Source organism: Sinocyclocheilus anshuiensis, unplaced genomic scaffold (assembly GCF_001515605.1).
Source record: "Sinocyclocheilus anshuiensis isolate Anshui unplaced genomic scaffold, SAMN03320099.WGS_v1.1 scaffold253, whole genome shotgun sequence".
In the NCBI taxonomy this organism is placed as follows: Eukaryota; Metazoa; Chordata; class Actinopteri; order Cypriniformes; family Cyprinidae; genus Sinocyclocheilus; species Sinocyclocheilus anshuiensis.
This window is the reverse complement of record NW_015537969.1, coordinates 1,504,288-1,520,171: the sequence shown is the minus strand read 5'-3', so window position 1 is coordinate 1,520,171 and position 15,884 is coordinate 1,504,288. Positions and strand designations below refer to the sequence as shown.

The window sequence follows — 15,884 nt, the reverse complement described above, 5'->3', positions numbered from 1 at the left end:
CAATGTCATATTCATGTCATTTTCACTGTGTGCTGTATGTAAAATGAGTGTTACCTTGGCTTTATTTGAAAAAAATGATTAATGCACACAAACTTCCCAGAATACTGAGTGCCCTGTTGGTTACAGTGTTTACTTCCTTTTTAATTATATTTTTATTAAATATTTATTTATTTGTGAAAAATACTTTGTCATCTAAAGTATATGTTTATTTAACACATTTATTTTTTTATCAATTTTCAAATTATTTCAAATTTCTTAAATATTATTTAAAATAAATAAAATTATATTGGCTTTATATCGGCCACCCTGCTTTCCAAGATAACGGCATCAGCATCGGCTGTCAAAAAATCAATATCGGTCGACCACTAGTTTTAATGTTTTTATCTCGTCGCTCCGGGACATGGCATCACAGTATGGTGAGGGGCATAACATTTCCGTCACACGCTTGAGGTATTCGGCCAATCACAACGCACTGGATAGCTGGCCAATCAGAGCACACCTCGCTTTTCAGACCGATGAGCTTTGTAAAAATGTACGCGTTTCAGAAAGGCGGGGCATAGAGGAGAAACAATAATGTACTGTATGTGGAAAATAATGTGTTTTTTGAACCTTAAACTGCATAAACACATTTCATTACACCAAATAATGTTCTTTTTAGCAACATCATATGACCCCTTTAATTATTTGTCAACACTACAACTTTTAAAGCAAGACGGCATTGCATTTGGTTGATCAAACTAATTTTTATTATTTTTATATTTTATAAATATAAAAAAATTGAATTGTATTATTTATTTAGTTCGTTTCATAAATTAAAATTGAATGCATTATTCATTTATGCATTTGGTCACACTTTAGTTTGGATACCAATTATTGGATACCATTATGGAACTATTAACTATGAAATTTTGCCTCCGTAAACTTAATTCGCTGCTTATTAATAATTAGTAAGTAGTTAAGTGTAGGTATGGGGTAGAATTAAGGGATGTAGAATATGTCATGTAGAATATGTCATTAAAATGTGGTTTAAAAAAACAGCAAATATGCCAGTAATATGCGTGCTAATAAGCAACTTGTAAATAGTGAGACTTGGTCCCTAAAGTGTTACCTTGCATTTATTCAATTTGACATTTACAACTGTTTAATGATACTTTTTAAAAAATGATACTTGAATGTCTTTATTGTCTGCATGCAAACAAGCGGTTGCAGTGGAATGCAGCAACTGCAAGCTGAAACTAGTGCCTCAGTACCACATATCCACGTTTGATGGATCCGTTCAGAACTTCTGCTCTTATTCCTGTGTACTAGCATATCAGGTACATTTCTGTCATGTCTGGCACTGATCTTCTTTAAAATATTATAGTACTCATACATATTGATTGTTTTGAATGATGTCAGTTTATGTTGGTTTTTGTTTTGCTTGGATCAGGAGTCCTTCAATAAGACGAAACCTAACATGCCGGTAAATACAGTAACCTCTACAAGCAACAACACATCTACCCCAAAACCTGCTGCCCCCAAACCTGCTCCCTCAGAGTCCAGCTCATCAGTTAAGACCAGTACTTCCAGTGGTCCAACGCAGACAGTCACCAAGATCCCCTGCTTTCAGTGTCTGAACTTCTTCTTCCACAGACCAGAGCTGCTGGAGTTTAGGGTACTCCTGTTCACTAGACCTACTTGTTTTTATTAGGCCAATTACTTTGTTTTAAAATGTTTTTTTTTTTGTTCCTCTTCTTTTTTTTTCTTCTTTTTTTTACTATCAACCAACCTACAGTATTATTTTCAACCGCAATTATACAGCTGTGTTATAACTTTAATTTTGCTCATTTAAAAGTAATTCAAAGTATTTTCATATTAGGATAACTAGGACTGTGTGGAAATGACCTACATGTCTGTTTATTAATTATTTGATTGATTTACTTCTTAATATAACAAAAAGACCAACCAAAATATGTTAATAGTTGCCTGAGGCCCTGGTTGAGTACATGCTTGTAACATTTATACATTTTTTTATCTGATCTTTCAGAGGAAAATGTATGCTTTCTGCAGTAGCACTTGTATTGATGAGTTCAGAAGGATTTACCGCATGGAGGCTCGCTGTGAACACTGCAAGCTTGATAAAATTGTAAAAATAGTGAGAAGGATAAACAAGGTTGACCGTTCTTTCTGCAGTGAGAGTAAGCTATGAGGATAATTCAGACCTTGTTATTATTTTATTGTTTGGCAATATTTTAATATTAGATTATTAACCTTATCAATTTGTATATGTGACCTTGTGCTTGTGGTTTTCCTTTCTCTACAGGATGCAAGACACTCTTTGAGCATAGCCTGTTCAAACGCTGGGGAAAGAAACACTGTTGCAACTGCTTTTACTGTAACAGCACTTCCAAGACTGTAGTGACTGATGTGTTTGATGGGAAGCAAGAGGAGTTCTGTGGGAACGATTGCTTGTTAAAACATAATTCACTGATGCGTCAGGTAATATTTTATTTTGTTTACTTATGCAGTTGAGTTGTTTGTTTAACTGTTTAGTTATGTAGTTATTTATTTGGTTATCTAATTTACTTGGTTACATATTTATTATACATGTATATATTTTACTAGCTAAACAGACTTAGTAGTTTTAGCTGTAGTTGTTTAGTTTATTTACTTAGTTATTTACTACTTGTTTAGTTAGTTATGCAGTTATATAGTTACTTGGATAGTTATTCAATCAATTTTTTACTTATTTAGTGATGAATTTAGTAAGAAAAAGACAATGGAGAGGTCACATAAGGGGCTTTCACGCCGAAGGAACCTTTTCCTAGTTCACATCACAGGAACTAGGAACGTATTTAGTTCTAAGAACTCTGTTTCGGGAAACTAAATTAGCTCCTACTTCAGAGTAGGGTCTAAAACACTTCCATAGAAGCTACCAGTGACATAAGTGTACACCAGTGGTAGCTTCTATGGAATTCACATTCCAGGGACTAAATATCACGTTATTGGGGTCGCTTCAACCCGCGGACATGAACAACAACCCGCGGCAACAGTGTTAAAGTAGCCCCGCTGGAAAAGAAAACTGCGGGCAACACTGCTTATGAACCGACCGCACTATAGCGTTTCCTTGGTTACTGCTGTAAACAAAGAAGAGCTGCGCTTTATACGGAGAAGAAAATGCCATTGCCATCGACACTTTTCTCAAGACAGTTCCCTTCAGTGATACATTAATATAACCCCATAAATGTAATGCATTTTTGTACTTATTTTACTGTTTTTTTTTTCGGGATCTACTGGGACAGTGATAAAGATCTACCAGTCGATCGCGATCGACGGGTTGGCGACCACTGGTGTACACTGATTGGCCAAATGCATACAAAACACAAGCTACCCAGTATTTTTAAAAAGCCATGTAAAAATATTTACTCCACAAACATGGAAAACACAAACATTCCATTTCCGTTATCATGAAGCCCACGACACACAACAAAAACAGCTCTGATCACGGCATCCTCCATTCACTGGTTGTTGACGTCTGTAAATGGCGCGCATAAAGACGTAGCTGTTGGCCACTTCAGAGTTCCTGCTGCCGGTGCTAATGCAACCAGGAAAATGGCCCAAGGAGGAAATTGGTTCTCTAGGAACCACCCTGCTGGCTAGTTCCTAGAACTGAGTGCCTAGAGCTACGTGGTGCAAAATTCCCTATATCGTTTCAAAGTACCTTTGTGCTGCATCATTAGACTTAGGATATTGCTTAAGATATTGATATAAGATGTTGCTTCTGAAAGTAACAGTAAATGTTGCTGCTGCACAATTTTGACAGGAAATAAAGTGCTCAATGTGCAGGCAGTCCAAGAAGGTAACTGAGACTGTGAAATGGCTGGGTGAGATGAAGCATTTCTGCAGCCTGCGGTGCCTGATGTTCTTCTGCAGTCTGCAGGGCATCACTGGAGTTGTTGCAAAAAATTCTCTAGCCACACAAGGTATGTCCTCTTACAGATATTTGGGTGTATTGGTCTGCTTTTATCCCATCCAGTGTTTGTTCATTACATCTGTAGATTCTGTAATTGGCTAGCTAAAGTTATTACATCCTAAATGTTTCATTTTCTTTAGTCTGGAGTCCTGTGCTGTCACTGTCTCCACAGGTGTGACCCCAGTATCCTCTGCAGTTCCTCAAAGTACTAAAGAGGGCACACCGGTCATTGCCAATGTCGTCTCGCTTTCAAGTGCATCCAACGACCAGCCAGGTGTTTTGGGAAACGCAGATCCAAAAGGTGATTAACCTCAGATGCATTAACTATCTAAACACTCATGTCAACCTGGATGGAGCACTTTTACATAATCCATATGATTAAAGACTGAGATGCATTGTTTGCTTAAGTCATTCATATATAACCCTTTGTTTCCTCAGGCTGTGTTCCTGTAAAAGTCACAGGAAATGTGAGTTCAGGAAAGACCTGTATCTATACTCCTATTTATCCTAGATTTTCAGTAACTTACTTTACTTACTGAGAGCAAAATTGGGATTCAGATTGTCTAATTTGTCCATTTTCTTTTAGCTTTAGGAGTGCTTGTTTGGATCATTCTGGTTTGCTGTAAACAAATCTCTTGTTCTTTGCTCTGCTCACAGAAGTGTGCTGTGAAAGCTCCTGTCTCTTCATCCCAAACCCAGAAAGACAAGGATTTGCCATATAAATCCATAAGCAAAAACAAAGCCACATCCTGTAAACCTCACACTTGTGATGCTGAAACACAAATAGGTACTAATCAGTTCCTGCGCAACAATGACAATCACCTTTTAGCATCCTTATTCTGGAAATTCTTCCCCATTTGTTTTTCTCTTCAGTAAACACCTTCCAATGCATATGTTGACACTTTTTATCCTGCAGATGGAACTCCTAAGGTGATAGTGCTGCCTGTGCCAGTGCCAGTGTATGTGCCAGTTCCCATGCATCTCTACACTCAATACATTCCACAGTCTGTGGGGCTTCCACTTCCGGTACATCTACTCTGTACCCTTCCTCATCCTCAACTTCTGAGTCGGAATTATTTTCTGTATTAACAACATATCACAGAAGTGTATTTAGCCTTGAATATTCCTTTAAACTTGGATAAAAGTAGATATGTCCTTTAAAAGTAGATATGTAGACAGTTGCCACTCTTGGCTAATGTAGTTTTGTAGTCTATGAATTAAATATGGCTTCTATGCAGGTTCCGGTGCCCTTGTTCTTCCCTACAACTCTGGACAATGCTGAGCACATTGTGAAGACCATTCAGGAAATCAAAGAGAAGATCCCTGATGACCCTCTGGAGGCCGACCTCATCATGATGGCAGAGATGGTGGCTGAGGATGCAGAGAAGGAGAAACAAATCATCTGTAGTGGTAAATGATGGAAATAATTATTGAGGGTTATGGTGTTTAGGCTGTATAATATATCCGCAAATGCACATTTAATTGTTTCGGTCACATACATATCTTTAAAGACACCTGTTTTATTGCTCAGATCAGACTGGTAACGTACTGGAGGACCTTGATCTGGAAGCCTTATCTAGCAATCTGAGTTGGGAGGAGGACTCTGTGTCTTCTGCCCAGACATAGGATCAAACCCCTGAGCCTGAGAGGCCTCCTCCATCCAGATCGGCTACACTGACCCCCGTCTCCACCGCAGCAGAAGAGCCACAGATGGACTTGGAGGCCGATTTCCCAATCGGTAAGAGCTTCTGCTGTGATTTAAGGTCAAAACACACCAACAAGTTTTTTTTTTTTTATCGTCTTCCATTCCTTTTCCATGATCTTTATCCTTTCACGTTTCAGAGAGCATTGAACGTTTTAGAAAGCAAATGCAAAAGGAGATCAATGGCAAACAGAGATCACGCAAGAGAGGACATGATGGCTTCCCTGAGAAGAAATGGGTAAGAAAAACTAAAGCAGAATTATTCCTGACCACCAACAAAACTCCAACGTATCACATTAAGGAAAACTGAGTATCAGATTATTATGTGTTTTGTCGGAATGTAGGGCAGTAAGTGTGCATCAGCACCTCCAAACAGCCTCTCCAAACTGCAACATGAGTACGGAGTCGAAGCCTGGAATAAGTGGGTGTGCTGGAGGAACACCCAACCCAGCATGGAGACTCTCAAATTTGGCTGTAAGCCTGTTTTTATACAGCATTTCATCCCAAAAACAAGTTTATTCATATTTTATTCAGAAGCAATACTGGACCACATTAACTTGGGAATAATTAAATCAACAATGAAAATTTTGATTAATTAGTCATTTTTACATATGGGAGACATGGTGAGAGATTTTATGGCATTAAACACTTCTTCATCAATAGCTCGCAGTATGACACTAAAGGAGGATTTGTTGAAATGTTGCACTGCTGAACTAAGCTACGGCCTCTGCAAGTTCATTTCTGAGGTTCGTCGTCCCAGTGGAGAGAAATACAGCCCTGACAGCATCTTTTATCTCTGCTTGGGAATCCAGCAGGTAAATCATGAACAAAAAAAACACATGTTATATTATATAATTTATTTGATTTAGCTTTTGTCGTTCATGTTTGCAGTACCTCTTTGAGAACAATCGGATGGAGAACATATTCGCTGACGTCTTCTACGCCAAATTCTGCCATGAAATGAGCAACATACTCAGACAGTGGAAGCCAACTATTTTGCCAAGTGGTGAGTAATTTAAAGGGGTCCTATTATGCTTTTTCACTTTTTCAACTTTAGTTAGTCTGTAATGTTGCTGTTTGAGCATAAAAAAGATTTGCAAAGTTACAAAGCTCAAAGTCCACTTCAAAAGGAGATATTTTATTTAACAGAAACTTTTCAAAAACTACAACGAACGACTCGTTTGGACTACAACGCATATTTTCCGGGATTTGTGATATCACAAATATCGACGAATGGGACGAGACCTGGTTGAGCTGCACTAGAGAAGGCAACGAGTGTTATCACTATGTCGGAGACACGCTAGCTTTCCCAAGGCAGACGAACTTAGAGTGGTTACAATCATCCGGGTTTAAATCGCGCTCAAACTGATTTGATTTTGACGCAATATTTACACTGAAGCTCACAGCAGGCGGCTATGGTAAGGGGCATGACATTTCGCCGCCAGGCGCTGAGTGCTGCCAATCACAACACACACTGGCCCAGCTAACCAATCACAGCACATTTCGTATTTCAGAAGTATTCAGTATGCCTTCATTTGATTCAGGAACTATTTGAGTCGTTCATGCCAGACTGGGGAGAGAGGTGTTAAAGGTGTGAAGGTGTGAAATAATGTAAAATATGTGAAAAATAATGTGTTTTTCGAACAACCTAGTATGAGAGCCTGTTCTAGTACACCCCCAAAACAAAATCAAGACTTTATAAAAGAGCATAATAGGACCCCTTTAAAACAGGAATGTGTGACTAGTTTGTTGTGCTGCTGCTCTGTAAACACGTCTCCGTGTGTGTTCAGGTTATGTTCATTCTCGTGTGGAGGAGGAGTATCTGTGGAACTGTAAGCAGCTGGGGGCGTTTTCACCCGGTGTGCTGCTCAACACGCTACTCTACTTCTTCACCAAGTACTTCAACTACAGGACAGTGGAGCAGCACCGCCGCCTCTCGTTTGGCCACATCAAACGCTACTCTCGAGGACAAGCCAACAACAAAGTGTCTTTCCTGCGTTTCTATCCCCCGAAAGAGGACGGAAGCACGGGTCAGTGGTCAGTCGTACTATGTAATAGTGCGTTTTTTGTTAATTATGTTTCAACTTAATAATTTTGTCCAATTTAGACGGTGTCCCTGTAAAGAAGAAGAAGAAGGAAGGTGAACGGCAAAGGGTGCTAAAAATACGGCAGAATTCAGACAATCCTCTTCGCTGTCCTGTCAGACTTTACGAGTTCTATCTCTCAAAATGGTACGTCGGCATTTTGTGTATTAAAACGAGTCATGGTGTATTTGGTTGTCATACAATGTCGTTTCTTCCAGCTCGCCCGGCATAAGACAAGACACAACCCAGTTTTACCTGAGCCCCGAGCGCTCCTGTGTACCCAGCAGTCCCACGTGGTTCTCGACCTCCTCTCTGAGTGATGAGGTTCTGGACAGCATGCTCACACGTATCCTTACTGTCAGAGAGCTGCACCTGGAGAGAGACAAATCACCCAATGAGACTGATTCAGACAGTGACTCGGACTTCACACCGATTTAGTACCACAATATTGAGAAAACCTCTGGGATTTTGACTGTTGTTCTGAATGCTGGAAAGCAAGTGGTTTATCATTTCGTTTGCATTTTCAATCTTCTTTTAGTTATAAGGACGTACACAGTTACAGTGGGATTATTGTAAGTCGCCACCTTTGTATTACATTTAAACACTAAAGGCATTGAAAGCATCATTCCAAAACCAGATTTTGAAATAGTTTTTCATTGCAAGCCATGTTGGTTTAAATAGATGGAATGTTCCTGAAATTGACTCTTGATGCCTTTTTTATGGATAAAAGAAGACTGTGAAACTGATTCTGCACATCTTTTATCTTTATTGTCTGAAAAGAGGTACAAAAATCACCTTTTTACTTGCACAGAAACACTTGATGCCTAAACCCACACTCTTTTTGTTTGTCATGTCACCCTGGTGGTGATTTTAGAAATAATTGAATTTACTTATAACAGTGTTCATATATTTAGAAAAGACTGAAAAGATAAAGCTGCCTGTGATCAAGAGATGACATGAGAAAAGAAATGAGCATTTTTTTACTGTTTGTTGCAAATTAATTTTCTGCATGGCAGGCAAAATTGATTTTATGCTGCAGCAAATATATCCACACTGAAAACAATTGTTGTAGGATTTACTTTGAAACAGTTTTCACTTAAAATTGCTAGTGCGTTTCACAAATAATTTCAGTTAAGAGAAAAATGGTTTGTTTGGAGCATTACAAATATTTTCAAGTCTTTGACAAACATCTGATTGAAAAGAAGTGGTTTGCTACGTTTTAAATATAATAAGTTAATAACTTTTGCATGGTTTAGCCACAGGATCTTTTTCAGCCAACTTTGGTGAAGATTGGACAAAAAAAATTGAATAAAAGCAGTGAAATCTCTTTTCAAAATCAAATTGGATAATAATCAATGAAAAAATCTTGACATGGGGCGAATCAGGGACTCGCAGGCAAAACTATGGGTGCTCCAGAGAGGGAACAAAATGTCAAAAATGATAATTGATACTGTTGCAACATACAAAAAAAATAAAAAATCCACATCCAGGCACTCACATAGTAAGCAAAGTTAAAATCATAACACAGGGCTAAATATTAAAAGACACTAAATACCTATCAGCCCAAGCAAAGGCCTGAAGGATTTTTAAAAATAATTTTGCAACAGGATCCACTTATCATTTATGGCCAATTTAGAGTGGAGATTCAAATCAGTTACTTCGCTGAACTCATGGCCTCAAAGCTTACTAGCAGAAGCGACAGCAAAACTGTTTATTCAGTCCTTTCCAATTACATCTTATTACCAAAGTTCTTTGAGGTTCCACAGACCCCCATCCAGAGGGAAAAGATGTTAGAACAAAAGCAACGGGCTTATGCGGGCTTATTAACTTATGCGACACTGATGCTAGGCCATAAAGTAAATATACAGGACTGATGATCATGTTCCCTTGTCTTAAGCCACATTTCTGTTTCCAAATAATCTGCTTCTGATGACACCCATTACTTAACATGGTCACTATGTTTGTCTGGAGGATCTGGTCTCACATATTCTTCTGAGTGCTTTATTACAGACTGCATCAAACCAGCTCTTAAGATCCTGGATGGAGTTTTTATGTATGTGAGCACAGTCCTCTCCGCTGGGGTACTCTCCCCCAAATCCTTTCCAGTTATCTGGTTCCTTTCTAGTCCAATAACTGAAAGAAATTATTTGTTTCATTGAGAGCATTATCTCAAAATTTGTCAAAAGGGTATAATATTTAGGGTTTAGAATTGAAAGAACTGTAAATGAAGAAATACCTTTATCTTTACAAAGATTTGTGTTGTCTACCCATAGCCATTGATCCTCTATCTTCTCATCTGTGAGGCCGATCCAGAAGGACTCTTCGGTTTTTATAAGGAACTCCGTACAGGACAAAGCGTAGGCTTGTTACTTGCACTGCAATATTTCATATTCATTTCAAACAGTCGTTTTTTTTTGTATGTACATGGACAAACCTGTTCGTCTCTGCTGTTTATAATCACCAGATGACCGCCATCTGAGATGCAGGCATCTCGACTATCAGTCCAGTTCAGTTAGTTTGTGGAGAAAAGGTAACATTTTCCTGCATGATACTCCCAGTTCTTTGGACACGCTAAAAGTTGATTGCATTTGAGATGAGCTATCATTTTTAATGGGGATGAAAATTGTGTATATTAACCACTTACCACTGTCATTTAGAGCTTTGGACAGATTTAGTGTCCAATGATGCATGTGTTGAAGCGCCGCTAAAAATGCTGTTTGAAAATGAGCACATTCATAATGTGTGATTTCATCTATCGTTTTGAACTGTTTCGTTTAAGAGTCTTACCTGTTAAATTCTCATTTAGCGCATTGTGGACCTGTTGAAGATCTTCAAGCTTTTTCTCTGTATATACATCTAAAGTAGGTTATGATTAGATGTGTTTATATTGTGTATTGAAATATATGACCCATAATATTAGTCATCAAACTCCGATCCAAGATGAATTCATAAAATATATAGATCTAACAAAGTACTTTGGATAGGATAAAGATCAAGTGTGGACTAAAAAGAGCACATGCGTACACTGGAAGCTGAGCATGATCAGCACAGCCATGAGGAGAATACAGAGAAGCAGCAGTATCAGTCGAACACAGTCACAACACTGTTTGGCCTTTTGCGGAGCTTGAGACAAATCACCTACAAGAATTGATAGGATAGAGTGTTTTAATATGCTAAATCACAACATATTTAATGTTTTAATCAATCATATATACGGATTAAATAGTTTGAACAAGCACAAGATGAGCAAAGTTACTAGCTAGGCTACTAATTGCATCTTCAACAGTGTAATTAGGTTACTAATTACTTTCTCTAAAAAGTTTTGCATTACTGATGTGATTACTTTCTAAATCCCATATCGACCTCGACTAGTTCAACAGTACAAGGATAGACATGAAACTGCTTTAATTCTTTCAAATAAATAATATATAATTGCATAAATTATTCTTTAACTATGTAAAGGGAGAATGTTACCTAAAAAACATACATTTTAGCATTAGATAGTTAAATCCACTATTGTTTTATATAGAGTTGTTCTGTAGTCTATACAGTATTTAACGCAATTACATCAGAACTATAATTACAAAAATAAGGGTAATCCCTTACTTTACTTTTTCAAGAGAAGAGTAATTAAATGTTTTGTAATGCATTACACTCAACACTGCATGTGGGCAGTACCCTTTTAGTAATGTCCTGATGTTACCATGATTTCATAAGAACATCACAACATCCTGCCATGAATTTCCCAATAGGAAGGTCACTAAGAGTTTGCAATATGGTCTTTGTTATTAAACAGAAAACAGGAAAAGTTCTTTCACCCCTTGCAACCACTCAGTCTTGCCCAATGCCCATGGTTAAGTTTGGCTATTAAAACAAACAACATGACTCTTGGACCCAGCTTCCCTGTTTGTCATCTACTGTAACCTCAATCTTATCCAAAAGATCGTGCTTATTCACATGCAAACACACCGTGTTATTCTGACATGTCTTTTGAATATATAACGGCTTGTCACTGGAGAAGTACCCTCTTTGTACCTTCTTTACCCCTAAATGGTGCATATTAGGTTGTAACTTTAGGTAACCCTACATTTTGCAGAAAAACATTTCTGAGAATATGCCATATTTCACTTTAATTTATCTTGAACATAAACATTTAACATGCTAACATGATACCGCTTTTACCTAAATCATACAACATAATTAGAACCTCAAAACTCAAAATGTTTTACTGCAAACATTTGCTTGTTCATCAGACTGTATTCATACTCTTCGCTTGCAACAGTACATTTGCAAAAGTGCAGTTATGCGCGTTAAACACCTCTTACTGAAAACTCACCTAAATGACACTCATCTGAATCATCCTTGTCGACTTTTCACAAATACGACCTCAGAGTATACAACGTCCTCAGACATTTTTCTCAGTCTTTGATTCAGAAAGGATGCTTCTCAATGCTTGTATCATCAAATTATGAGAAGTTAATGAAAAGAGGAACTTGATGGTCCTTTTTGGAATCATCTTATGTTTAGGTTTAAAATAATCAAATGAAATACAGTATAAATGTAATACTTCAGAACACTGCTCAATATATATTCATAGGCTAAGGCCTGGTTTCATAGACAGGGCTTAAAGTCGTCCTAATAAACACTAGCTGCCATCAAAAGAACGAGCCCTTATTCCACGGATAAAGTGAATAATCTCACGATGACCACGGGATACTGATATTACAGTTGTCTGTAACTGGAGACTCAATCGGGTTACAACAAATGACATCAGGAAACGACACTGGCCATTTCGTTGGGTTGTTTGTAAAGTCACAGATACTGTACGGACAATACAGCTCAGTTTTTTATGTATCTTGCTCTGTTGAACGGAAAAGGTGACTTTACGTAGGCCATACTGGATTTACACCATGCATCTCCTGTCAGCGGGAAAGGATTGTTTTCCCCAAGCCGCGCCCCCAGCTATGACATGACCCCGACCAAGTCCATGGTTGACACCCTCTCATTAGCATGTTGCGCAGAGGAAAAATAAATGTGGAACTACATTCAGAAATAAATGAGTGATCAAAGGAAAATAAATAGGATGAGTTTAGCATTTCCTTAAACATTTTCCATTTTCCCACCAATTTATTTTATTTATTTGCCTACTTTAATCACGTTTAATTATTTCTATATGTATTTAAGCAAGAATTTGTGTATTTATACACACATTTATTTGCATATTTTTTATTTATTTGTGTATTTATTTATTTATTGTTTTTGCAGGTTTTGTCCTCCATAGGCTTAAGCCTTCTCTGTAAAATCGGTGGAATATGTATTAAATTAACCCTTAGGTATTGTTCATTTGGGAATTGTTCTTTGTATTTCCCATTCATTTCCAATGACCGCAAACAACACAAGTGTGACTTGAACAATGCCAGAGGGTTAAAGTCCGCATGAAATCAAAATGGACTTTATTTACTTTATTCGCGCACATTGCTAGTCTTGATGTGAACAATTAAGCCGTGCAAGTTAATCCGCTGAAAAATTACTCGATAAAGAACACGCGAGTGAATACGTTTTAAATTACATTTAAATATGACATTGTAATGACCTTTATTAAATGTTCAATAAATTGCATTAATTTAATTGGTGCATACCATGTTTAATTATGAATTAATATGTCAAATTAACTATGCAATTGCACTACGATAACATAGGGTGTTCGTTTAAAAACAGACTTTTATTTTGAAACCTGATGAATCGTTTACCTTGGTCGCTGACTTCACCACACAAATGGACAGTTCGGTCGCTAATCCTTCTGTGTGGGACACACAAAAAGTGTATAAACACCATGAGCAACGAAATGTTGCCCAAACACGCCCAAAATACAGAGAGGGAAGGCGCCTCAAAGCTGTTAAGGTGGGTTTATTTTATAAATTGTTTTAGTTTATGTGAGCTCCGTATTTTAGCTTGTATCAGTATGCACCGAATGCACAAAGATGTAGTCACCTCACTAGGTTTTGAGCCACTGCAAATAATATTTGTGACTGTATCACTGATTTCAGGTATATACCATCAACTTGGAGTCTCGGTTCCTGTTAGTTCAAGGAGTACCCGCTATTGGAGTGATGCCAGAGCTGGTGCAGCTCTTTGCTCTCTATGGAGTGATCGAGGAGTACAGGGCGCTGGATGAATACCCAGCAGAGCAGTTCACTGAAGTCTACTTGTTTCAATTCCAGAAACTGACGAGTGCAAGGTAAAGACAGACTAAAACATGTTTAAAGTGAACATGTGCCACACTGGATATTTTTAAATGTCTCTTATGCTCATCAAGGCAAGGCTGCATTTATTTCATAAAAAAAAAATATATATATATATATATACAGTTAAACTGTAAAATTGTGACTTTATTATACTTTAAAATAAAACTATTTTCTATTTTAATATAGTTCAAAATATAATTTATTCCTGTGATGGCAAAGCTGAATTTTCAGCAGCCATTACTCCAGTTTTCATTGTCACATGATCCTTCAGAAATCATTTCAATATGCTGATTTGCAGTTACGTTTCTTATTAATATGGTGTAAACACTTGTTCTGCTTAATATTTTTGTGAAAACTTACACACTTTCAGAGTTTTTAGATGAACAGAAAGTAGAAATAGAATTTGTTTGTAATATTGTAAATGTTAAGTGTCCTTTCTAAATAAAAGTATTTTACATTTACGCTTTCAGCAGACTTTGTATTCAAAGCAACTTCTAAAAGCAATTCAAAAACAATTAGTCAAGGAGCCAACAATATTCATAATATACAATGTGAGGCTTTTTTGGCAACAAGCTATAAAAGGAGAAATGCAAATGCACAAATGCAAATTAGTTTTTTTTTATGTGTAATTTAATCTTTTAACATTTTCTCAAGGTCATGACACTGCAAGCTGAATATTATAAAGAATTTAATGTTAATATTTATCTAAATATGATTAACTTAAATCTAAAAATTCTATTAAAAATGTGATGATTTATTGAACTTTTTAATGTCTGTAATAAAACAGATTTTTATTAAGTTATTTTTTATACCTATATGTTCATGAGGGACTCCAAAGGCTCTTTTCTCATGAAATGACATGCGTATGTTACAATGTGGAAATTGTCAGGGTAGCTAAACGGCACACTGATGAAAAGAGCTTCTTTGGGGGTCAGTTGCACGTCTGCTATGCCCCCGAGTATGAAGCTGTGGAAGAGACGAGGCAAAAGTTACAGGACAGGAGAAGATATGTTAACAGAGCAAGCCAAAATACAGGTATTGTATTTGGTATTGTATAATACAGGTATTGTAATTGTCTCCCAATAGGTTACATCTGTTGGAAAATCTATATAACTTATGTGATTTTTTTTTTTTTTTTTTTAGCAAAACAACACGATCAGCAATTAGAAGAAAGCACAGAGTCATCAAGCACGGACACACAAACAGCTGCAGCACCTGAGATCCAGAAAGGCTCTGAAAAGGCCAGAATGGAGAATGTGAACTCTGACGACATGGGCTTTCCTGTGCTGACATTGCCACCAGCGGAGGATGTTTCTTATAGACTTCACGGTTTTGCACAGCCATTACAGTTGCAGTGGACCACTGATACAACATTACCTAGAGAGGATAAGATGGGCTCTCTACATAATGCCATCCCTCCCGTCACAGAAACTTCAAAGCAGTGTGCATCCTCTGCATCTTATAAAAAAGAGAGAGATTTGATTGAAAGGCAGAAGAACCTGTCACCATCTGTTAGATTTATGCCAAGGACTACACATTTAGAAAGTAGAAAAAGAAAGTTGGAGGGACAAGCGTTCTTTTTGAATGAAGCAGCTGAAACTGAGACTCTGATTGGTCCTAAATTACCAGAGCGGCCCAAGGTAGACATGGAGGATCATTCATTAAATGTAACCGCCAATTTGATCCGTCAAACAATGAGCAAGGTTAGTTTGTCTCTCATTCCTGCTGTAAATATTATGTAATTTACATAAGTACATTGTGTACCAGTAATTATAGTTAACGAAAACTAAAATTAAAAACATTAAAAAATGTTTGTTACTTGAAATGAAATATTAACTGAAATAAAATATATATAAAAAAACTTATTTCAGCTAGTTGCCAAGGCAACATTTCTCATTTTA

General features: G+C 37.2%; 1 protein-coding gene and 1 pseudogene across 1 annotated transcript in view; both read left to right on the top strand.

The window, feature by feature from the left end:
• The window catches only part of LOC107669908 (zinc finger MYM-type protein 4-like), a 17,512-nt pseudogene extending 9,028 nt beyond the window's left edge, over nt 1-8,484 (top strand).
• Nucleotides 8,485-13,467: 4,983 nt separating this feature from the next.
• Nucleotides 13,468-15,884, top strand: part of rbm48 (RNA binding motif protein 48) — a 3,010-nt gene continuing 593 nt past the window's right edge. Inside the window, exons 1-4 of the mRNA XM_016462790.1 lie at nt 13,468-13,639; nt 13,786-13,976; nt 14,873-15,018; nt 15,127-15,686. Coding sequence (XP_016318276.1) covers nt 13,514-13,639; nt 13,786-13,976; nt 14,873-15,018; nt 15,127-15,686 — 1,023 coding nt within the window. The 5' untranslated portion in view covers nt 13,468-13,513. The remainder of the gene's footprint in view (nt 13,640-13,785; nt 13,977-14,872; nt 15,019-15,126; nt 15,687-15,884) is intronic.